Source organism: Coturnix japonica, chromosome 1, assembly GCF_054131305.1.
Source record: "Coturnix japonica strain WE chromosome 1, WE-NBRP24, whole genome shotgun sequence".
Taxonomy (NCBI): domain Eukaryota; kingdom Metazoa; phylum Chordata; class Aves; order Galliformes; family Phasianidae; genus Coturnix; species Coturnix japonica.
In genome coordinates this window covers 37,616,344-37,643,038 of record NC_140663.1, presented here as the reverse complement: position 1 = coordinate 37,643,038, position 26,695 = coordinate 37,616,344, and the positions used below count along the sequence as shown (strand labels likewise).

General features: G+C 33.7%; 1 protein-coding gene across 9 annotated transcripts in view; it reads right to left on the bottom strand.

The window, feature by feature from the left end:
* Positions 1 to 5,982: 5,982 nt before the first annotated feature.
* Positions 5,983 to 26,695, bottom strand: part of LRRIQ1 (leucine rich repeats and IQ motif containing 1) — a 90,067-nt gene continuing 69,354 nt past the window's right edge. For 6 of the 9 annotated variants that reach the window (XM_085537919.1, XM_085537932.1, XM_085537923.1 and 3 more), the window contains 4 exons: positions 25,931 to 26,063; positions 24,394 to 24,454; positions 19,041 to 19,161; positions 5,983 to 6,559 (listed from right to left, as the gene is read on the bottom strand). In XM_085537919.1, the coding sequence (XP_085394045.1) occupies positions 6,420 to 6,559; positions 19,041 to 19,161; positions 24,394 to 24,454; positions 25,931 to 26,063 (455 nt within the window). In that variant the 3' untranslated portion in view covers positions 5,983 to 6,419. Of the gene's footprint in view, positions 6,560 to 12,652; positions 12,715 to 19,040; positions 19,162 to 24,393; positions 24,455 to 25,930; positions 26,064 to 26,695 lie in introns of those variants that run through there. The other 3 variants (XM_085537938.1, XM_085537946.1, XR_014942860.1) reach the window with 2 other exon arrangements.

Genomic DNA, 26,695 nt, shown 5'->3' with positions numbered 1-26,695 from the left:
TCACTTTTCCTGACAAAACCTGTACCTGGGATATGTCACCGCCAGAAACCTTTTCCACGTCTGTGCGGTGCTTGTTTCCAGGGGGTACCAAAGAGCAACGGGCGTAGGGGGGTGCTCATCAAGTGATGAGGCGGCGTGGTGCCTCACTTCCTCTGCTAGCAGAGCCTAGGTTGCCCGCCAGGATGAAGCCCAGCGCCTCGGAGAGCCCAGCGGGCAGCGCATCCTCCCGCACCGGCACGGCCACTCGCCCCGGCGCTCGCCTCAAGCACTCAGCGGCCCCCGAGGTGCTACCTGCAGTTAAAGGAGAACGAAAAGGACACGAGCGTGCAGAGGCTGCTGAAAAGGCAGCTCTCCGCTATTGGCTTTTATTCAAGCAAAAGCTGAGCAGAAATCAACGGGACCGAGCTCGCAACGAAGAATGAACCCGCTGCTAGTAAAATGGAAAAAGGATTTATTGAAGGAAGTCAGTGCACAAACACAGATTCCTCTGTGCTCTCTCTGGGGCTGGTGCACAGCTCTAAGGCTTCGGGGGACCAACACTGCAATCAGTAGCAACAGGCGCTAGCAGAAAGGTGATTGTCAGAGGATCTGCAAATTAAGAATAAGCCGCAGTAGAAGGAAAAAGTCACCAGCAAATACCGCTTAGCTGAGACTTCACGGTCTAAGTATTTGCATTTCCCGTCGCCCGAAAAAAAAACCCTCATGCTTTCTGTGGCAAGCCTTCTTTTCTCACATGAAGAAGATGGCTGTTCAAAGGAGAACAGCTGGAGAACTGAATTAAATCTCGTGGATGACAACGTATTGGCCAAATCAGAGTCAGATTCACAGCTTACTTGGGTTCTTGCAAAGAATAACCTCTGGAATCCCTTGCACGTGGTAATGGTGGCAGCAAACGTACGATTTTGAATGGACAGCACTCACTTAATGACAGGAACTTAGCAGGACAGGAAAGATTACTATTATCATTATTTTAAACATTGTGCTTTTCAGAACGTGTCTCACAAGAGCAGCAATTTTGCGCTGATTTGAAATGGAAGAATTTATTCTTTATTAGAAATTTACTTAAATAGCTATAGCAGTCTCTCCTGGTTTTGCACAGACACCTCAGGACAAGAAGGTCGGGCATATTGCCTATGGCTTGGCTAATTGGAAGTACTTGTATGTGTTCAAGTCTGAAGAAGTGTCACAGATAAATAACTAAATAATAACAATCAACCAAACTCCCCCACTCCCTCCCCCCCCAACCTCTGATTTCTTTGCTAAGAGTAATTTATCAAATGAATGAATTAGGAATAAAGAAAATCTGATCTTCAGCCATTAACAAACATTTCTGATCATATCTTAAATTTGTTAAATCATCATTGGTAGTAATCTATATAAATACTTTTGTCTGTATCTTTTATTAAAGAGATAGCAATTGCATTTCAGCCAGAGTTTGTTTCATATCTACCTGAGTATTTGGGCTTCTTTAGTATTTGGATTATAAAAATAACAAGCTACATAAACAACAATGAATCAATTAAGAAATGAAGAAAAGCTTCCTACTCAAGTCTATCAGCCATTCAAGTGAAGATTAGGAAAGGAACAAATCCTAGTCCTTTGGAGGTAGGTGCATGCTAACCCACTGCATCATCATTGACGTCATCAAAATAATCGACTGAGTTCATCAGTGCTCAAGAGCAATTAATTTGTCCATCTACTCTCCAAATAGCAATATAGTTCACAATGTCATTCATTTCAACTTCCAGTCCTCAAAAGGATGATCAGTTTGAGGCAATTACACAATATTTCTTCTAAAATCTTTACCCAAATCTGATCTTTGCCCAAAGGCCATGATGGAACTGTATAAACCAATCAACTTTCAGCTCAGCTTGGCACTCTGAAAGCATCTTGAGGATGGATTCAAGATGTTGCTAGCACTTTTCCATCCATCATCTATCTTGAGAACAAGTTACTCTGTGGAGACACTAGAATGATAGAATTGCTCAGGTTGGAAAAGACCTTACAGATAATCAAGTCCAACCACTACCTGACCATAACACCCAGTAGCTACTTTTAAGCAATTCATTTAGACTATATTGTTACTTGAAGGCCATACCTATATTTCTTTCCTTTGCACATTTTTCTGCCTCTCTTTAAGAAAAAGTGGTACCCTGTTCCTTCTGAACCACAGGCACCTCACTTTCACACATCTCATATAAGCTCTTAGAAGGGATACAGATAAAAACATGGATCAAGATTTGCTTTTCCTAATACCTTTCTCATACAGCAATGAAATCAGGAATGATGGTAATTTGTCTTCTTTGTACAAACGAACAGTGAAATCTTCAAAGCTTCTATGATGGGGTAATATTTTCTACAAATCCTAAAAAATAAAATTATACTTTTTTTTTTTTTTTTTTTTTTCCTTTCACCCCCACCCATCCCGTCCCATCCCCTCAGCTTCTACAGTTAAGTATAAAAAGCTACAATCTCGGATATGAAACTGATTTCATATCCTGAAGTCTTTTACATGACTTTTTGGAGCCATTCAGTAATAACTGTTTTTCAAGTGTGTTTTTCTCATACAGAATAGCATATTAAGATATCACAGTGTCCCAGACTGTTAGCCCAGCTTTCATCAATGCTAACTGGATTAACTTCACTGTATATTAGGGATAGGCTGTGTCTACAGAAAAATAAATTTCTGTTATCTTTCTGACACTAAAATAATGTGGATGTTATTCTTATGAATTCCTTATTGTGGGTATAATTGTTGTGGTGAGAAATAAAGTCGTTGTTTTGCACCATGTGTCTGAGATAACAACTGGATGGCAACTGTGGCATGTTTTTGGAATGATGTAAACATTCTAGAAGCAGATCCCCATTTGATGAATGCATGATCAAATGCATAGATTATTAGCACTTAATTATGATGATTTGCTAAGTCAAAATTTAACGCCAACTCATCCTGCACCAAAGCAATGTATATCCTATAGGCATATTGGGTCCCCACTTTTTACAGATCTCTTAAAACCAGAAATCAATTTGATCAATAGTTATTTGAGTAAGGACAGCTGTTTTAAAAAAGTCTCTGAAGATGTGAGTGAGGAAACCATCCTGTTATTCATTGAGAAACATTTCATCATGCTGTTTTCTCATTCAGATGTGGGCCACCCCTGAGAGCCATTAACACCTCATTCTGATTCAGGCTTTTGGGAACTTTTAGTTTTTACTTTTTGTTTTTATTTTTTGTTTTGCACGCTTCAAATGCCTAAGTACTTAAAGAAGATAGACTCTTGGTCAGAACTCATGTACAGAAGTTCACGTAAATCACGTAGGGTAATCCACTTCAGTGATCAGTACTGAGGAAAGCTTACAAAAACCTTTCCAATTTGATGTGGTGAATGATGCCCATTAGAGGTTAAATGGTTAAGCACACTTTGGTTCTCTCAGTTCTTGATTTGAATGAATTATTTTCTACATTTCCAAAGTTTGAGCTTCATAAAATCCAGGAAGATATTTTCTTAAAGTGCTTTTGACATAAAGCCTTCATCATCGCCACCTCCCCCCCTCCCACCCATTCATGAAATGTGAATTTAAAACAACTTTTATTTACAATTGCAGTAATATGCAGTATATTACACACAGACTAGATAAATAAATGGGAACAGTCCACAAGAATGCTGAACTATGAATTGTTTGATTTTGCATTTTGATCTCCAGTTAACATGTCTTATAGTGGTCAATTTACTTACCACACTGGCACATAAAATGACAAACATTTCAAAGTAATGAAGTCTTTCCTTCAAAACTGTTATCCCATTGACCTTTCAGTAGTAAAGTGGTATTAGTAACAGCATGTTGATAGAATTTTAAGATGGAGGGCAACATAAGACTAGAGCGTATGACTGATGAGGAGCCACTGATTCATGATTTCTTCAGCTTCGTGGAGATGTGGGAGTTGACCTGATCGTAAAGGGGAATGGAAAGTGACAATCTCTTGTCTCAGATGACCAGCAGTAGGATGCAAGGAAATGGCTGAAAGATACATTATGGGAGGTTTAGATTGGATATCAAGAAAAACTTTGTTAATGTAAACAAGAAACTTGCTCCTGGAACAGGGAAATTGTCAGAGCACCAAGACTGCAAGAGTTCAAGAAGCATTTGGACAACGCTCTCAGAAATAAGGTTTAATCCTTATATTGCCACATGTAGAATTAGGAGTTGGACTCAATGGTCTTGATAGGCCCCTTCCTGCTCAAAACGTTCTATGAGTCTATGACTTACACTGATTCAAATGAGCAAGTCTACTGAAAGACATTAACTTCAAACTGGAGGTTCTCCACTGTATTAGCTATTAGCCAATGTGAAAATCATAGAATCATAGAATCACTCAGATTGAAAAAGACTTCTAAGGTCATCCAGTCAAGCTGACCATGTATCACCAATATTTCCCACTAAACCATGTCCCTCAGTACAACATCTAAATGTTTCTTGAATATCAACAAGGTCAGTGACTCAGTCACCTCCCTGGGCAGCACATTACAGCACCTGATTGCTCCTCAGGCGAATTCATTTTTCCTCACACACACAGCCTGAATCTCCCCTGTCACAGCTTGAGGCCATTCCCTTTAGTACTACTGCTAGTTACATGCAAGGAGAGGCCAATCCCCACCTCACCACAACATCCCTTCAGATATCTGTAGAGATTGATAAGGTCTCTCCCAAGACTCCTCTTCTCTAGACTAAACAATTTCAGCTTCCTCAGCTGCTCCTCATAAGGCCTGTGCTCCAGATCCCTCAACAGCTTTGTTGTCCTTCTCTGAACATGCTCTGGGGCCTCAGTGTCTTTACTGCAGTGAGGGGCCCAAAACAGACCACAGTTCAGTACTTGAGGTGTGGCATCACCAGTGCTGAGTATAGAGGGATGATCACTTCCCTGCTCCTGCTGGCAACACTGTTTTTGATACAAGCCAGGATGCCATTGGCCTTTTTTGCCACCTGGGCACACTGTTGGCTCATGTTCAGCCAAGCATCAACAAATACCCTGGGTCCATTTCCTTTACACAGTCTTCCAGCCACTTTTCCTCAAGCCTGTAGCATTGCTTCTTACCTCCAGACAGACAGATACTTCCTGCCAAGTGTATGAGCATTCACAAAAATGGAGGTAACTACTTTCAGTCCACAGTCACATACCCATGTTAGCATATAAAAGCTCCTCCTAAAAGAATGCCATATGAAATTTAAGTACATTTTAAAAACAGACACAATATATGAATTTCTCTTCTTTACTGACTGAATTTTCAAGCCCCATTACCCTCTCCACCTCTCTCACTCTGTAAGGGATTGAGGCCTTGGACAAAAACAGATGAGAAAATCCAAAAGCAGACTCCTCTAGATCCAATTAGCATTTTCAACTGCCAGAGTGGAAAACATTAAAATAATGTTAGGCTTTGAAACCAAAGAACCTCTTCTGCCTAGTTTGTCAATGAGAAAAGAATTCATTAGAAGAAATGAGTTACATATCCACTTCAGAGTTTCTACCTTGCAGTAGTACGAATAGTTTAAGTATAATATGTCTTGTCTCTTTCTATAGATACCATTTTTTTTTACATGGGTCTGAAGGAGTCTGGTCGCATGAAAAAGCAGAGCAGGGTTAACCCTATCTTGTAGATGAATTTTTATGCTAGTCCAGCACAAAACAAGAGGTTAGTAAATGTATTTATTTATTTACATACTTATTTAATAATCTAGGAAAACGTTAGAAATATTTGAAATTATGGAATTTTAATGTTGCTTTATCATATTATTACAGTATTCTAGGGTGAAATTCAAGAGGATTTCTCATAGTGCTGTGAAAAAAGAAAAAAAAAAAAAGAAAAAAATGTAAACACATTCCCACTACTTGCACATTTCTAATATGCTGTGAATTTTTGCTGACTCAGAAAAAACATTTTAAACAGACTTTTTAAAGAATGGCATCAGATGTTACATCTAAAACACGGTTTACAAGTATGTACTTTATTTGTGAGAAGATGAAAAATTACAGTTTACATATATGGCATACATCATATGAGCATGAAATATTGATGCATCTCCACATCCTAAAACAGTTTTTATAAGCAAACCTAAACTTATTCATTGAACAACCATTCTTCTAGAGCTAATTGATTCTGCACCCTACACCACATAAACATACAAGCAATTGAAAAGACAAACTAAGATAATCTACTGACAGCTACAAAACAATCTGACCAGAAAAACACCCAAACCACTGTAACCATGTATAATAAAATAAGTCATATGTAGTTAACTGAAACTGCTTATAAACAAAAATATATACATATATATATTCACAGTCTTAAAATAAAACAGTTTTCCATATGTTTTGGGAACCAAACTTTGATTGAATGACTTAGTTAAATAATCTCCAATATTCAGCTAATATTTTTAACCTTTTGCCTCTTCTTGCCTGTACCCCATCCTCCACTGAACTGCAATGGATGGTCTCGAAATGATATCCGTTCTCTACGGGATGGACCCAAATGTGATCTTTCTGGAGTAGATATATTCTTTTCTAAGAAACAAACAGATAAATGACATTAAAACTAACAAACAAATAAGCATAAATTTCACTGTACCACATTGCTTTCAATATAATAAAACATATCAATATGTCCAATCTGATAGCACACTTTTTATAATTACATATTCCTTCCTGATTTAAAAGTCATACAGGTACTTTTCATAAGGCAATAGTTTTTGAAAAACAAACAAGCAAACTGAAACACCATATGAAAGCAAACAGTAAAATTACTACACTAATTACCATATGTGCATTTTTTTTTCTCTCTCTATAAATGTAATATATATATTTTTTTTCAGATATACTCAAGTAGTCCCTAAGTCTATTTGCAAAAGGATGAAAATGCTAGAGTCATGCCTTTGCAGTATTCTTAATTTCCTTATTTTTAGATCTTTCATTTAACACCTCAAACAGTAGCAGATATCTCTTGTACAGAAAGGCTTTTATTAAAAAAAACAAACAAAAAACAAAAAAGTATCTATCTGTTTAATCAAACAGTATACATTCTATAAATCCTTTTGACTGGAAGACATAACATATTAATTTAAAGCCGAGATCTTCAAATTAGTAAATAAACTGCTTAAAGAAACTTGAAAATAATAATAATTAAAAAATACTATTAAAATATTGTGTCTTCTGCTTAAAGATTTTTTTTTTTTCCTGAAGTTGGAAAAGTTTTCAAACAACAAAAAGTTGGTATGATATAACCTTTGTTCAATGCCCTCTTCCCCTCCTCCCCTCCGCCCCCCCCCAAAAAAATAAAAAAAATAAAAAAAAATAAAAGGGAAATAAAAGGAAGCATCTATTACATGTTTAGACTGGAAAAATGCTTTGGGCAAGTATATGATCAAGATCTACTCTTTACTATGCACTCATCTTTAAGATTACATCAGTGATGAAGATAAATTAGACATACCATTTACCTATGTATTTTGATGAAACAAATATTTTTGTTATTTAATTCTGAAAGTTGAGTAAACAGAAATGTCAGAACAAGCCCAACAATAATAATTAGTTTAAAAGTGATAAATTAGTAAATTAGTTTAAAAGTGATAAAATCCAACATAAGAAAACAGGAAGTTGACCACATTCTACTTGTCTAACCTGGATTATTTCTGCACTAACAATCTCACTTTTTTATGAACCTATCTATACTTCTAAGTATTATTTTCATGATGGACTTCAGAAATCTGTAAATGTAGATCTCTTGGCTTTCCACTTAATATGGTACTCAATTCTTTGGAAGTGATATATAGTCTTACCATTACTATGAAAGGAATATTATTACTCCATTAAAAAATCCCTAAGGACTTGCTGTAGTTTGCTACAAGATATTTGTGAAAAGTCTTTACAAGTTAGTAATATATGCTTTTATTTTGGCATAAATACAGCTGTGTCTGTCATAGCATGAAATATGCTTGTCTAAACTACAGGGTCAATAGTTTACAATTTATTTATTTTTTTAAATTTTTAATTGTAACTGATTGATACATTGCTTAGAGGGTATTGTTGTAAAATATTTTGTAAGTATAATGTAACATCTTATTAATTTTGAGTGCATATAATCTGACAAAATAACTTTCTATGTGAGAATCATAGCTCAGAATTTGTCGACCTTGTGGTCTCAGTAATAGGGCAGGATAACTTCTCAGCCTGAAGGTATTTTTTCAAAATCTCAAATACTCTACGCTTCCCTGAATCCAGGTTTAACAAGCCACAGGATATCTCAAAGTCTGGTTGTCATGGCTCTCTTTTCCTTTATGCAGCCTGAAGCGCTGGTTAGACTTCCTAAGGTCTGCTTTACACGTTACCTACAGTAGTGATCTAGACAATGTTTATCAAAGCACAGACTACTCTGTATCCTTTTCACCCTTCACATGCTTAGCACTTTCAGCCAAATAAAACAAAATAATCATATGGAATGATCAAATAATTTAGAATGAAAATATTCCTTGAAAATAGGATGGAAAAATACACACCCTGCAAATTACAGAACTATGGAATCATTTAGGTTGTAGAAGACCTTTTGGATCATCAAGTTCATCCATTCACCTAACAGTACAAGTCTACTGTTAAATTATTTCCATAGACACCACATCTATGTAGAGACTGGGATTCAACCACAGGAAGCTTGTTTCAGTACCTAACCACCCCTCCTGAGAAGACATTCTTCCCGAGATTCAATTTAAGCCTCCCGTGGTGCAATGTGAGGACATCACTGCTTTGCATTCTACCACTTGTCATTTGAGAAAAGAGACTAACGCCTTCCTCATTGCAAGCTCTTTTCAGGTAGTTATAGAAAGCAATGAGGTCTCTCCCCTCAGCATCCTTTTCTATAGACTAAACAGCCCCAGTTCTCTCATCCACCTCCTTTCTATGTTCCGCCTTCCTGACTTTGAAGCGAATATAAACCATGCTTCTCTTCTGAGAACATATTTATGATATGAACTCAATAATATTAATAGATGGGTATTATTATCAGCACCGCTGTTCTAGATATTGGTCTAGCTAGAGTGAGGAAAAACAGAACTGTCACGGAGAACCAAGAGACAGTACCCCACAGAAGAATCCTCAGAGATATGCATGTAGAATTGATGTAGAAGCATTACAAAGTTTGCTTAATCATGTTCATGTTATAATCAATTCTCAGACATTATATTCACAGAACTTCTGGTGGATTAGATATTAGTTATGACTGAAAGTTGTAAGGCAAAGAAACAGTTCATTTATGTTGAAGGTATTAGCCAACTATGAGAAAGGATTTTCTTGCATTTCCTTCTACTAGAGTTTAATGGAAAAAAGAACATTGAAAATATTCAAATGGAATTCACTGCAAATATAGGACTTAACTGATTTATCATATGTGTGTCTCTAAGGTGCTTATTTTTAATTCATGTCCTTTGCAGTTTCATCAAGAATCCAGGCAGGGACACTTCTGTGGTAAACCGAAGAGCAACATCTGTATGCAAGTTTAACGCAAGCATATAGGAAGAGTCTTGTGAGAAATAAAACATCTTGTATAAATTAAAATTAACTTAGCTCAGTTATATTCAGTGTTGACAAAAGGTCTTCTAATTCTACATTATTAAAAAAGGCAACTTTTTTCCTTCAGAAATATTTGATAAAGACCGGTCCACATCAGATGGTTATAACTTTGTCTAGACTGACAGAAAGAAGGTAAGAGACAATGATACTATTTTGAATTAAGAGATTGCCTGTATAAATGATTCTCACAAATATAGCCTTGTTTTTCTTTCCTTTTCCTTTTCCTTTTCTTTTTTTTTCTTTTCTTTTCTTTTTTTAACATACTTTTAAAAAATCATATAAAAATTAATAAATAACAGAAATCTTATTATATTTTTAAATGTATTTATATTTATTGTGTTTATTTGTACTTTTTTATTTATCTCCTTGGAGATAAGTATTTTTACTTATACCTCCTCAGGGGAAGTTTTTCAATTTTATTGATTTAGGAGATTTTATTTATTTATTTATTTAATTAATTTTAAGAAAAGGTGAGAAAATAGCAAAAAGTGGGGAGGATGCTTGGTTCAGTGTATGGAAGAATAAAGAAAGGATTCACTGAAAAACAATTGCAAATGAAAACATTTTATTATACCATATATCTAAAATACTCTAAGGTCAGATATTCAGGCATTATTAAAATATCTAAAAATAGTGAGATACCTCACATGTTTTTTCAGAATGTGCTCTATTTGAAAATTTTACTTTACATCTCAGTACTATTTTTTTTTCCCCAGAGAGCTTTTAACTCTGTCTTGCAGTGTCACTAATAGCAATACAGATGGACAGCTTTTACAGAAAATGTATATTTACAGTACCTCAGTTTTTCCCTAGACTACAGTGTGTGTCTTGCAAATAAGTGCTCCAGGTATTAGCATGAATGAATAAATGAAATTAATATTATCAGAATTTTTTTATTGAAAAAATAAAATGTACAGATTTATTTTTTCTGTATAGCAATCTATAAGGCACAGCTTTCAATTGTGCACAAGTATGCACATCCATGTTTCTGATTTATTAATAATTTTAATCATGACAATAATATTTTTTCCATGTTATCTTTCATGAGTGCATTTGTAACAGGACTGATAAAAGGCAACAGAAAGTTTCACATACTTTGAAGCCCATAAATATCTTTACTAAATAGAAACTAGAGGTAATACATTGGTTTTAGACTGTAAAATATCAGTACTTTTGACATCCATAATAATAATTATTATTATTATACTGATATAACAACAACAATGGCAACAATACTTACCATTTAGGTTTACTGGAGTTAAATAGGACCAGATAAATTTATTAAGTGTAATTGAACTTGATATATAGTTATTCTAATAACCCCTCATGTGGGAACAAAATCATAGCCAAAAAAAGCAATTTAAATTTTCCTATGCCAAAATAGGCTTCAGAAGATTGATGCTGAAACAGTAATTTACTATACTTTCAATTAATTGTAACTTTCAATTGTAGGAGTCTCTAGTATATTCTGAGATACATTCAGATGCCTGTATATATCAAATAACCATTTCCTTTGACTACGTGCTGAAAGCTTGTCATGGGCTTGGTTAACATGCTTCTATTTCGAAGCAGTCACTTTTCTGTTGTTTAATCTGTTTTCTGCTATTGATTTGTTCTGGTCTTTTTTGGTTAAAGCCTGGGTCTTTTAACAAATGTCAAGGTTTACATATCCTCTGTTTTGATAAGTAATGCAATATGTAAAATGCTTTGAATAAAATTCTTGGTGTCCAAGAAGAAAAGCTTGGTTAAACAGGTTATGATAGAAATTTATGATGCATAGTATACGTCATAGGGTATTTATCGATCCACCTAACATTGTGTGTCTGGAGAGATAATTTCAAAGTCCTTACCATATTGTATTACTTAACAGCAAATATAGCATAAGAATGCATGGAAGAAAAATTCAACATCATAATGAAAGTGACCAGAACGAATCTTCAGCAGCAAAGCATTTACATCAATTTGAGCTCTGGAAAGAAGTTAGGTTCAGCAGGTCTGTGAAAACAGTGAATGTTAAAATCTTTGAAGAGTTACTTTTTTAACATTGTTATTTATGGCTGTGTTGAAGTCAGATCACAAAATATTTGTTCCCCCTTTTATTTATTTTCTTTAGTTGCCTTGTTGACCTTAAAACAAAAAGCATGGATTTATTGCATTTTAAATTTACATAATATTTTTATATTTCACACATATTTAAATAGAATCAAGAAGATTTAAGAGCATCTTACATGAAATCCCACATAATATGTAAAGATGCATTGCCCTTCCCTGTGGAGATTCTAATATAAAACATAACCTCTTTTGAAGGAGGGCATGGGGGGAGAAGGAGGTGAAGAGAAATATATTAATTTTGTTTCTAGGTGTCTCTGACTTCAAGTTTGTAGACTTGAGACAAATCTTAATATTTTATAGTAATAATGATTTTTTGTTCACTCATACATTGATATTGTTCTAACCAGATCATACTGGAAATTATGTACTTGAATAATTTCAACTCTTAACATGAAACTCAGACACATAAAGGAATTCCTACAAGAAAGAATTTACAAAAATACTGGCATAAGCTACAAACATTTAATCATTTTCTACATATAGAAACAACATAACACAAAAATTATAATAATCCAAACGTGTTCCTGCAAAATACAACGTACTCCTAACTACACTGGTTACTCCAGAAGTAACACCTCCTGTTTATTTCCATTAAAATCACAACAGATACAAAGAGTTCAATAACACTACTTGATAGAGCAAATTCATAACTACAAAATGTTATTTTTCAACATAGTCATCACCACCAACTAAGCATCTTTGCCAGCAATGAACAAGAGCCTACATGTTGCACTTGCAACAATCTGAACTACTGGAGGTGACCCATTGCTGCTGCTAGCACTGCTGAAACCAAAAGCAACACCTCACTGCACTTAGATCCACTGTTTGGTCTCCATAAACATTCAGCAAGTGTCAGTGAACATCTATGGGCCCCATTTCTTCCACCAGGATCATTTCAATGACACACCTTTGATTTCAATGACACACCTTTGATCCATAAGCATTTCTGTGTCAGATTCCATTTTGACAGACTGCCTTGCTGCTGTTATCTGTAAAGCAACAAAATTTAATGGAATTTTGGTGAAGGTTCAACCTTTACTGCCATCTACCAATATCTGCCTCTGACGTCACGGGCCAAGATAATAAAATAGGAGGCATTACTTTCAGAGTGGCCTTGACATAAACAGGACTTTTAGCACCACTGGCTATTAAAGCTCAATATATCCTTTGCACTCCAGCTCCTTAACTGTTTCCAAATTTTGATAATTTAGGACAAAAATTGCAGACTGAGTAACTGCCTTTGTCTGAAGTTTTCTGAAAGACTGGTCACTTCTAAGGCAAAAATATGTGAGATATTTATATTGTCCTTTGTAGAAATGACTTGAAATCTGCCAACTAGCAGAGCACTGCTTTTAGAATCTGTCCAAATTTGATCAAGTATATACAAATTAAACTTTCTGTGTGACTGGAGGCAATGTTCTTGATTTTTTGGCTATCTTCCCTAAAACATCAGTCAACAAGGAAACATGCTTTACTGTGATGCTACATGGAGCTAATCAAGGCTATTCTTAAAAATAATGTTGAAAGTCATGCTAGGTCAGGGAACTAAACAGCCTGCTTGTTATACCCTCTTTATTATATGCTCTCAGATTGAAGCTACAGTAACTGTGAAGATGAGGATAAGAAGCTCTTCTAGGAAGAAAACTGAAAGAATGAGAGTTGAGGTTAAAACTTGAAACGAGATCAAGGCTAGTTTGGAAGTGCATTGAAACAATACCTTGACATAGCTGGCAGAAGGAATAGACCAACACTGAGAAAAGAGATGAATTATTGGGAAGAAGGGTGCTGTGAACTGGCAAGGGGAGATTAAGAAATAATAAAGAAGGGACTAGAGGCACTAGATTGGCCCTAACACAATTTATCAAAATTAGTGGAAATGTATAGGCAGTGATAATAAAAGATGTAGAGAATAGGTAGATTAAGAGTCTGGTGTGCCTAAAGAGTATGCTAAGACTAAATAAACTTGGAGAAGATTTAAACTCAGTGATACTGAATTTTAGGAATATTGGCAAGTAAGGTACTACAGGGATTAGAGAAGGAGAAAAAAAGTAATCAGACAAGTATCTGTGGAAACAGACCAAACTCACTGATGGAAAAGAAATCTTAAGAACGAATCAGAGAGAATGCTTATGCTAGAACAAGGCAGAAATAAGAACTGCTCATATTTGAAGGAAGGGTTAGAAAGTGAAGGTACAGTTAGCAATGAAAAGGAGAATAAGGGGAGAAAATAATGATTCTAATGGGGAAAAAACTACAGAAAAAAAAAAAAAAAGCTGCCATCTACTGCAACAGCCTTATAGAATAGCATGTCTTCCCAGGCACCGATTTGAGAAATATTTTTGAAGTTATATAACAAATCTTCAACATCAAAGAGAACCTAAAACTGCTATTATTTTTATATTATTATTTATAAGAATATGACATGGCAGAAATCCTACTGGTAGGTCTAACAGATCCAAGGTTTCAAGTGAATATCTAAACTACATGGATATCAGTGTCACTGTATGAATTTTCTCTTTTTAAATTTCTATTACATTGAAACTATGTTCAAAACAATAAACAACAAAACCTTGTAAATTTTAACTACTACAGAACTGTGTGACCCTTTTTCATCCATTTTATTTATTCCTTTTCTGAGCAGAAAAATATTCAGAATATTGAATATTGTACTAGACAAAATGCATATCCTAACATTTATGTGATCATAATACCAGATGTGGCTTACAGAAGAGATGGCTTTATTCCTAATATAGTGATAGCAGCTGTGGTTTTTGGTAAATTGGGTGCAGAATTTTACTGTGGAAAAGTAATTAGCACTATAAGTATCTTCATATGTTTACAGCATTTCTATGTATTTCTATTGTTGTCTTCAAGGAATTCTACTAAGTAGGTTAACGGCAAAAAAATTGAAAGGACTGCTAAATAAGTATCTCTATATTTGATCCCGTGATTCTAAAATGTTTCTTAGTTTCTATAACTTCTATGACAAACTTCTAACAACCAAAGGAGACTAAGAACAACAACAACAACAAAAAAGCCATCTGGCGACATTCAGTAAAACAGGAACAAAGGAATGAAGAGAAACTTAAAAATGATATGTTTACTGTAGACAAGGAGTTTACAAATCCTAAATGACAGACAGTATTTATAGAACTGGGATATACAGACAAGACTAATAGGAAAGGAGTAGGAAAGCAGTCTTTTTTTTTAAGAAGTAAAGCTTCTGAAAAAGCGTAAGACAAAGCTACACACTTTCTCAGGGATTCTGGTTCATCAAAAGAAAAGAAGGCAATAAAAAAATCAGGTTGAGGGTTCTTTGAAAAGGAAGAATAAGAAGTGGAATATGTAAAAAGGGATGTCAAATAAAAGATACCAAGGGAGCTTGTCTGTTTTTGTTTTTCACTGAGTTGGTCTTTCCACTGTAAGAACATTATTAATAAATTTCATTAATTTAATTTCACAGACAAACAAAGTGATAGAGTTAGAATTTATCTGAGAAATGATAAATGTTTTGCAGTGGACAATGTATTTAAAGGCCGGTTTTAGAGATAGGGGTGATTAAGAATTTAATCATTTAAGGACTGACAGAATTGGGCCCCAAATTTTGTTTCTTCTTCTTTTTGTGGTTTTGTTTTGTTTCCTGAAAAACTTTGTTTCACTGAAGTCAGAAAGACTAAAATCCAGGAGGGAGAAGAATTAAGAATACCAGGTAATATTTTAAATAACAATTAGAATCTCCAATTGCATACTGCTTCCAAATTATGATTGAATCTTACAGGACAAGATGGAAAAGAAAATTAATATTGTTTTAGAGCAAAGAAAATAGTGATGATTTTCTTTCAGGACAGTGCAGATATGCAGGAGGCTATATGTGCAACATTGTTTGTATAGATGCAGGAGGGACTGACAGAATAGAACTGATGATTGTCATAACCCACTCAAAAACTGTTTATTAGAATAAAAACTCCTATCTAGGTAGTTATAAAAATTAATTACTTAATTTCTGTGTCTATCTTATAAGTTAGTGATAACTATATTACCAGTGTTTAGGAAAGTATTCACTAACAAATTTTACAACCAGAAATTCATGACAATATTGAAAATATTGACAAGGTACACATCAGGAAAGTCTTTCCTGCTATTCTTCTTGCTTTTACAAAAGCAAGGTGAGTTTATGTAAAATTGAAAGGTAGAAAATACAGAAAATGTAGAAAATACATCAAAGGGTTATTTTAACATACTGCCTTTTGTTACTCGTTGGCACAAGGTATCATGAAGATCAAGATCAGTGGAGAGACAAGAATGGACCCCCTAAAAAACCCCCCAAAAAACCCCAAAATACAAAAAACAAATAACCAAACCTAAACAGAACAAAACAACCTCCCCTAAAACCATTTTTTCCCATTCTTTTTAATAATATATATTTAACATATAAAAGAAAATTTTTCCTTTGAAGATACTGCACAGAAATATATGCTATACATAGATGCCTTTCTTAAACCGATATTCACTATGTCCACAGAATTATTTATTTCTTAAATTATTTTTGTGTTAAGGAACAGAATAAAGATAGTTTAGAATTAATTAATTCCATCAAAGACTTTCAGAAACACCTATTAATTTTGGATGGAGCAATGTTAAAATTCTTTGCCATGTCTATCTTCAGAAACGATGTGAATCCACCCCCAAAAGTCTACAAAAAGTACATTGAAGGGGAGTAGTTTCCAAAAAAAAAAAAAACTTCCAAATTAAAACATGCAAGTACTGCATGTTGTATCTTTATAAAAACATGACCGGTCATGTTGCCGTGTTATATAAAATGCAATTTTTTATTTTTTTTTTTCCAGTACTACACATATTTGAGTTTTTATTTTTTATTTGAGTAAAAGCAAGTAAAAATAACTTCTGCATTTTTAGACCTCCCTTTAGAATCTGAAAGATCTGAACAGTTTATTGATGCAGTTACTGAATTACAAATTCTATATGTGAAACATACATAATATCCCTAATATCTCTGATGTATATGAACATCTCTCTGCCATACAACATCTACATCTCAAGACTTCCTATCAATAATTAAAAATAACTCTGAGCACCAACAAATATTATGGGAGTTGTAAGACAAATTTAGGGCCATTTTATTGATTAAGACTTCCCAGATTACTGAGGCCAAATTCTCCTGAAAAAGAAAACTGTGTGAGGACTTGATTTGACTATTAATTCAAATGGAAGTACCTTCATGGTCACAGGATTTTTTAAAATCACTTTGGTTAATTCAGTGCTAATTGAAAGGAATACATTTCATAAATCACTAGAATACTTTCCAAGCTTCTTAATTAAATATTTCAGAATGTCAAATTACGACAAAGGAGAGTACACAAGAAAATATGTTATAATGAATATGTTTCTCATATAAAAAGATAGGCAAATATCTACTGTTTGCAGATGAAGGTTACTACAGAACTAATAATTAATTGTAAATTAATTAGATTTTAGATTTAAATTAAAGAGCAATAATCTTTCACAAAATGAACTAATATAATAAATGTTTACTCACAGCAGATGAATCATATAAAGATAAAAGTATTGTCTGGTTTAATAAATAATATGCATTTCAGTGTAATGTATCATCACTGTTTAGTTTTCTCAAATCTGTGATGAAAAAAATATATAGATACACATGAAGAAACACACATAGAAAGTATTAAGATCTGGGCTCCTTTTTCCTTAGTTCCTTGACTATGGAAAGGAGAATGAATATGGAAAAGAGAATGAACACGCCATAGTATCTGTGTTTTTGGTGAAAATACACATATATTCCTAGTCAGAGTGAACTGTCCCTCTCATGCTTATGATTCTGTCAGTTGGATTGTTTTTCCCTGCTCCTCTAAGTCTCTTCTTTTCAAAGGGAACGGCATCTTTGTCTTCACTCTACCAAAGCTCTGAAGACAAGTGCTACATGGCAGTTCTGTGTTGATTCTTTCTTACTTTCTTTTCTAGATGGCAATATAGTGTAGGTTACAATCTAGACAGCAGTTATACATTAAGATGAATATAGCGCATAATATTTAACTCAATTATTCCAGATAAGCAAACATTATATTCTGAACATATGAATATTATGATAATTTTACCACTAACATTTGCAGCTCAGCCATTAAATTCAGAGTTAGAGTAGTGAGGAATTGTTTCTAATTTAAAAGGTGGTGCTTCACCAGCAGCCAGTGTAGAGAAACAGGAAAATTTAGGATGCAATTAGAGCTTTTCTAAGATGGTAGGCAGACGAAGAATTTTATTCTTTCTCAATGGCTGCACTTAATCAAGCCTAGGACGCTAACTTATATAAAATCTAATTTTACACATTTTTTCTTGAATTTTATTTTATTTTCCTTTTAAAGTGAAAATGTCAGCTTAAATTAATAATAATAATAATAATTGGTTATTATATATAATTTATGAAGCAATCTGATTTATATTATGATAAAAGATATCAAGGAACCTCATTACTTAGACAGTTTTAGAAATGTCAATAATTTTGCTACAGTTACTTAATTCTGCTTATATTTTCTATAACATAATATTTTTGGGCTTTGAAGTTTTACTTAATTTGAAATGTCACATTATGCACAAATGACAAAACAGTATTTCACATTAGAAATTTTCTTCTGTTGCTTTATACAAAATAAAACACAAATCTGAAAATGCTAGCATTTTACATTGTTTTCTCTTTCTTTCAAGTTCTGATTCTTCTGGTAATTTGTACCATATTTAAGAGTAATTAAAAAATAAGGGGATTCTCTGTCATTGACCTACAGTAAGTTCTATAGTATTCATATATTACAGCACAGTTGGTAATCAACATGAAAGAAATCTACGGCTTGACTAGGATAGGTGTTTTGTCTAATTAACAGAAGCTGTATTTTCCATCCTGTGGAAAATAAAAAAATAAAAATTAAAAAAAAAAAAAGAAAAAAAAAAGAGAGAGAGAGAGAGAGAGAGAAAGGAGAAAGAAAAGGAGAATATAGAAAATTATTACTTATTACTTTTAGGATAAAATATTTTTCTGCTGTGTAATATAAAGCAAAAATAATAACAACTTGGTCAGGAATAGACCTAGCATACGTCACAGGTGACTGTGGGTTAAAATTACAAGAAGAAAGTCCATTGATATTAATGATACAGTTTTTAAACAAAACTGTAGAAAATATATGAGATTTCAGTATGAAAGTAACAGAAAGACAATCAGCACACTCAGCTCCCCCAGAGCGTGTTAAAGTGATATTTAAAACTGTTAATGAAAAAATCTATAACTTACTTGAAGATCTTGCTGACTGCCTGTGTGGCTGCTTATTTTTTTCTCTGTTCACAGTCAAAGCACTTCCACTGGCCAGGGAAACAAGGTCTAACTCTGTGTCTTCTCTGCTTACAGGGCTTGCCTGGAAGCAGTGGGAGAGAATGTACACAATCATGAAATAAAATGTAACATTTTCTGAATGCAGCTCACATTACCCCAAATAAACAAACAGGGTCTGTCAAACAACCTTCTTCAAAATGATACCACAATCCTTTATTGTTGCCCAGGCTGAACAAATGCACTATGTCAAAGCATTTTTGTAAATAGGAGCCGATTTTAAAATTGTGGTTTGTGATCTGAGTCAGTGCGGCAACAAAAGAAAACATTTTAGTACAGTAATTTTGAAGAAAATCAATCTTGCAGATGGCTGATGAAACCTTAAACAGCTTAAGATCATTTACTGACCAGTCTATAATTTAAGTTATAGCTGAATGTCAGGGATGTCATATTGGATTATTTTCTGCAATATTTATGTTTTATCCAGGGCATGTATCACTTCAGTCAACCAAAGACCCAGTAAGTAATCTAATCTTGTAGTTTTTTGATACTTAATCATATCCACCAGATAGCATTTAAATTATACTTTAGGTAAGAGTGTTTTATTAATTATAAACTTCTACTTTTTGAAATGAGGCATGCTACCTGCACCTCAGTATGGCAAAATAGAAATGAAAATAATCTATCCACTTAGTCAGAGATCCTTGTTATGGCAACATGCAGGATAAAGGTTAAAAATACTGACATGGAAGATACCACACTCTGAAACTGGTAGATAGTTGTTTTTTTGTTTTTTTTTTTTTGTCCTAGAAATTAATTCATATTTATTCAATAATAGCTATCATTGAAATGTAAAGCTATTCAATGTCAAAAGCAGTTAGCTAACAATACTAGTAACTAGATTTTGAGGTCCAGTAACACTGACTTGGAAAAATCAGACATTGGAGAAGATTGAGCTACAGAATCCCCAGCACAGACCTAGTTGGATGAAATTACTGACCATAGGGGTACATTTAAATTTTCTAGTTTCTGGCACTTCAGAAGTGGAGCCCAGGATTCAAATTAAGTCCTCTCCCTGTCTAGGCTGAAAAGACCCAAATGCCTTTAGAATCCTTTCAGAAAGAAACTGCTGGTGGTATTGTTACCAAACTTTTGCACAATATACTACTATCTTCCAGACTGCTGGATCAGGCCTTGAGAGACTGCGTCTCAGTTCCTTCCTCAGGCGGCTGAGTCCTGCAGTTCCTTGCTCTGAGGAAAAATGCCACAACTGTAAACTTAGGTTATTCTGGAGGAGACAATCTCCAGACTTCCTGTTCAAACCAGCCCACTGTACCAAAAGAAGCATTTCTCCAACGTAGACAAGCTTTGTAGTCCAGTCTAACTTAGAGAACTCAGATGAAATAGAGACCTGTTTTATTTCTTTGTCTTTATCCAGGCACTGTTTAATGTAAAATTCATTGCAATTCATGCAATTTTCAAACCAGCAACTCTAAAGATACAGATATATTTTGCTCTTCCTTTGTGACTGCATACACTTGATGCCACAGAAAGTTTATCCCTTGCTTCCTGATGTCCGCCTGTTATATGTTTAATGATCATGACTTTAAAAAGTTTTGTTTTGTGCAGGTAGCAGGCTGAATTGTTGTTGTTAACATCACTATTTTATTTTCAAGAACAGTACTAAGAATCTTTCAAAAGAATCCTGGCAACTCTGCAGTTTTGGCTTTCCTATTTACAGTCCTCACAAGTTTGTAACCTCCGTATGTTCAAATTCTTTAGAAAGCTTTTACTTCCTCTTAAATTGAAATAACGCAATTAATGTGATTCTCAGATTCAAAACAATGCAACTGATCATTCTTATTTCCATCTAGCCTGTTTCAACCCATAGCAGAAATTCTCATGTCCCTGTTTCCAAAGACCCCGAAGTCTGCAGAACTGTAGGCAAGTAATCTTTCCATGGAATTATTATCCAGTTTATACTACCATAGAAGCTGAGGCGTCATCAGCTTGTAGACAATGTTATTCAGGGTCATATGCAAGATTTCAATAGGGTTGTCTCTCATGAAAAATATATGCTACATTCTTTCAAATAAAGTCAAGTGTTTTTATGCAAGTACAATCAAAGTAATTTTTAAAGCTGCATTAATCTCTGAAGCAAACTTAATTTCAGGTTTGTAAAGAATCTCATTAAAAATCCTCTGAAGATAATTAAAACCTTGCCATTTACTTCTATAGCTTAAAGCCAAAATTTAGAAGAAATTTAAGATACTGGTACACTTTTCCACAAAGTACTGTATTGGACTTCAGTCTGTATTGGTCACCATATTTAACTCTTTAGATATTTTCTCAATTAGATGGAAATTAATTTTTGTCAGGAGGAATATTTGCTTTTATAGCAGTTCTGAATATTTCCCTACTCCTATGTTAAATCATTTAAATGTTCTTTAATCTTCTGATATAAAAAAGTACTGTTTAAATTCAAGCTATATCAATCATTTTGAGATGTTGAATAGTTTAATCATGTAGGTAGCTTAAATATGTAACATAAATTAGTAGAAAAGACTATTCTACTGTAATCTGGGAAAACTGTGTTAAAGTGCCTAGTATAAAGTATAAGTAAGTATACCTTCCTATGCACATTCCATGGTTTTATTATGCAAAATTATCAAGATGAACTTTTAAAGGTTAACAAAATGTATACATATATATTACAGCAAAATTCGAAGCGAACAAAACATATGATTACTTCAATGCCTATATAATGCTGCTTTCTATATTAGATATACATTTTAGTCCTTTTTCTGTTTTTTGACCTATTACATTCTTCTCGACATTTCATTCATGTATAACAGCTGTGTAATATGGCTCAGGATGTGACAATCCCATAACATTTCTTGTTATGTGGGTATACCACATAATATTGTTGTGGGATTGCTGTAGACTTTCGTGGACAGAAATGTTTACTGCAAACAGGAAACAGTCTACCTATATGCACATATGCTTACTGATAATTATCTAATGTGTAATTTAGATAACATTATTAGATTAAGGTTTCTTCAAATTATAGTACTTACTGCTTTAGACTTTGCCTAGAAAACAACTATTAGTGGTCCTGCACCTAAAATCCATCACAAGTCATCCAGATCATGACTTAAGCCACTGAGCTTTCACAAGAACCTAAGAAATGCATTTTTTCAACCATGAATTTTAGAAGAATTTATAGAAGCATGTCTAAAACACAGCATTGCAAAGGTGCTGAAACTGGATCACAGATGTTGGAAAAGGTCAAGATTGTCCAAAATACAGAATGAGGTACATAATCTTAGCAGCATACCATGCACAGTGTGACTTGTGAAAACTTTTATGTAACATCTTCCATTTTACATGAGGTCTGCTCTGAAAGTAATGCCTTCCATTTTATTACTTTGGCCCACAATGTCAGAGGCAGATGGTGGTGGTTTGGCAGTGGAGGCTGACTCTTCCTGCAAATGTTCTATTTTGTTCCCATGTTATAGATGGCAGCAGAGAGGCAGTCTGGAAAAATGGTGTCTGACATGGAGGTACGTATGAAGTATGTGGAAAACATTGCACTCATTGACATTCACTGATTCTTACTGAATGTTCATGGAGAACAAACAGTGAGGTGGTGGGTGGTGCATTTCAGCAACATTACCATCACAGGAGCTGTGAAGCAGTGGGTCACTTCTGCTGCTGCAGATTTTTAAAAGTATGGCATGCAGACTCTTGCTTACTGCTGGCGAAAATGCATAAACAATGATGTTGGTGATTAAGTTGAAAAATAATGTTTTGTGGCTGAGAACTTGCTCTTTCAAATGGTGTTTTTGTGATCTTTGTAGCTACTGTATTTTCCATTAAAAAATAGAAATATAGGAGGCATTACTTTTGGAGTGACCTACGTATGTGGATATAACACAGTTCTTGAAAAATTAACACTGAATTAATTTGGAAATGGCAAAGTACAGTTCTACATGAACAGCAGCTCAATACAAGCAGTATAAAGAAATACATAAACAAAAACATGTCATACTTTTAAAACATATTCTTTATAAACAATCATAATTTATAAACATGTTGTCACACTTTATACACAAGAAATGTGTTCTCATACTCAGCATCAATTGAAATCAAAGTTGTAAGCACTGTCTAAATACTACAAAATCCAGATTTTCACCGTTCCTCAGATAGAAATAGGCAGAAGAAATGTATCAATAGACACTTGGAATCAACATATTCAAATGAAAGTACAGCCAAATCAAAATTAAAATTATTACCAATATTCTTTATAAAGCAAAATTCTACATTGTTCAAAAATTTTCTCTCTCTCTCGCTCTCTCTTTTTTTTTTTTTTTTCCTTCTAATCTCCCCATAATTATATTAAAAAGAATACTGCCAATTTGGGAATGAGTCATACAGAATAAATTGCTCTGCTTACTACCAAAACAAATTCTAGATATTTCTGACACTACATTTTTTTATCTAGTAGATCTGCAGATTGTTAAATCATTTGTATTTCCTTTCATGCCAGCCTACAAAATTACCCATTTCAGAAATACAGAAGTTTTTAAAGTGCTGCAAAGAAAAGAGTTGATCACAAAAAGACAGAGGCCATTGTATGGGGAAAAAAAAATAAAATAAAATTAAAGAAATGGTAGAAATAAATATCTTTTTACACTGTTTTTAATATTACATTAATTATATATTAATTAATTAATTATATTATATTAATATACAACTCTAACTTTCTATCAGTAAATCATACAGTGCAGTAACTCTAGACTGATTAAGATATGAGACTTAAAAAAATTTAAGAACACTTAAGCTTGTCTGATTGACAAAAATACATGTTTTCTGTCAATAATTGGTGCTGAACCATATTTTTTTTTCAGCGTTATTTTTCATTCAGCATTCTAAGTGTTGATTTAGAAACTTTAAATCATAGAATCAAAGAATCGCAGAATGTAGAGGTGCCACCCACTAGGTCAGGCTGCTCTGGGGTCTCATCCAACCTGGTCTCTAGTGCCTCGGGGGATGGGGCATCCATTAATTCTCTAGACAGACTGTTCCAGTACCTCACCAGAAACCAGAATTCTATGTACACACACATGTTTCCATGCCTGAAGCTTTTCCTCTGGTCTCCATCAATGGTTAACTTGATTGTGAAACTGAGACAACATTAAATTATACTCAACCAAAAAAAAAGCTCTTGTTTGTTTTTATACCAAATATGCATTTGAAAATGCCATCAAAAGCCAAACTGAATTCAGCAAAATTCCACATGGAAACAAGTTCTTACCACAAGTTGTATTTGTCCATTGTTGTAGATCCCATGATTCAACTCAGGGAAAAAACAACAGCTAGGAAAAATGTAGAATGGAGATTTTAATAAATGTCACTGTAATGGGTTCATTAAAATACCTATGTAGAATCTTTTCACAAAAGCATTCCTGATCAGATCTAGCAAATTAGCAAAGATGGCATGTAAAGTAATTTCATGGTTAAAATACATATTAAAATATCAGAGAAATTAACATTATAATTAATAATGCCAAGTCTTAAAATTAAGAATTTGCTATTTATTCAATCATAAAATACTAATTTTAAAAATGTGGATGTCAATACATAGAACATATGACTGTATGTACATGCACTGACATCACTGACATAAATGGTAACTATATCAGTTTTCATCTTCTATAAGAATAAAATAGTTTTCACTTGCACAAATATATCACCTGTTATAAACAGTCTAACAGTGAAGTTCCACTAAAGTGTTCTGCTACATGCAGAAAACCATAATATTAAAAATGATGCCACAAAGATTACTGTATAGCACACATTTGCAGAAGTAACACAATAACATTAAGAACCAACCAACCAAACAAAAATCCTTTATAACTTTCTACATCTTATTTCAAACATCATTATATGTTCTGCTCCAGTGTTTTCATGACAGATATTTTGGACAAGTGCTTGGACTCTCACTACTATGGAACACGACAGACATATTTTCTGAAGAATATCTACTCCATTCCTTGAGTCATTTCCTTGACTCTTCAATAGTTTAGAAAAGGGGAATATTTTTCCATATAAAACATAATAATATATAGTCAGTTTCATTAAGCATCAAATACCTTTTTTAATGAAAATAAAGTTAAAATGCTTACCTACTGACAATCTTGTTTAGTTCTATTAGAGATGCAGTGTGTCCACTAATGACTTCACTGAGATATCAGTGGCTTATATCATATTTAGGACCAGCATATACTTACTATGTCTTAATGATAGGAAAAAAAATAACCTTTTCTTTAACTGTATCGATATTATACCTTTTTAATAACAAAAACTAAGTACAGAGTATGTTTATTAATATACAGCATGAATATGTAAAGGAAGGTTTTATGTTTGATGACAAAATATTAATAGACAGTATCTGGTTAAAAAGTGGATGTTTTACTTCCTTAATTGAATCAGTCAATATAGGTAATGTTACAGTTGATCTAATTATGTAAAAACATAATAGATACCATTAAAGTTGCAAGGTATATGACGTTCTCCTTCCTATAATACTTACAATACAAGACTGACTGCACTGCAGAAGGAAACCTACATTTATAGTTTATCATGAGGCTCTGTGTATCATTTTATCATCACTGTGGAAGAAGTATCGACTCCATGACTAAAATATTTCTAAAAAGTACCATGGTTGGAACCCAAAAATAGGGTTCTGCTAACTACATAGTCACGTTAGTTTCATTACTGTTAACTTAGGTTCCACTTAATAAAATAATTTTACAATTATAAAAAATTTAATTTAAAGGCAATGATCTCACCCCCTCATATTTTCTGAACTTGCTGTTTCATAATCCGAATGCTGTGTATGAAGCCATTGGTATGTGAAGTCTTTTCTCCTCTGAAGTTTCTCATCTAAACTAGTACCCAGATGATAAAATTCTTCTTTTTTGCCTAGGGAGGAAAAAAAGACACTCTTGTCTCTCACTATTATTTTTAAATATGAGCTTGTAAAGGATTCTCCAGAAAAACCACGAGCATATTGCACTTTAACGAAGAAAAAAAGGCATGTTACATTTTACTGCAGAATTCAACTAGATATTTGTTTAGATATATGTAATAATTTATTTTTTTTTAATTAGTCTTGATTTAACTGGTTGATGTTCTCCTTTAGAATTAAACAGACACCTTCTGAATTAATTTGTTTTCACTGGGAAATAAAATTCTCCTTTACTCTAAAAGGTATATAGAAAAACACATTACAGATAAATTGCTTGTCAAAGTGTCTGTGAACACTGCTTAATGTGCTATCTCTATGTTCAAAAATACACATTCATTTTTATTTACAATTCTATTTTACCAATTCATAAGATTAAATATCACAGTTAAATTTAAGAGTTGAGACATGACAACCCTTTATGTCTGATCTTTCAGTGATACTTCAATGTAATCTTCTGATATTGGATTTCAAAGCAAACTGCATACATTATTAATATATATAGTTTGATGCGAGAAAGAGAATAATATAGCAACATTACAACAAAAAACTGTATGACCCTTTCATTCTGGGGAACATTCTGGTAGAT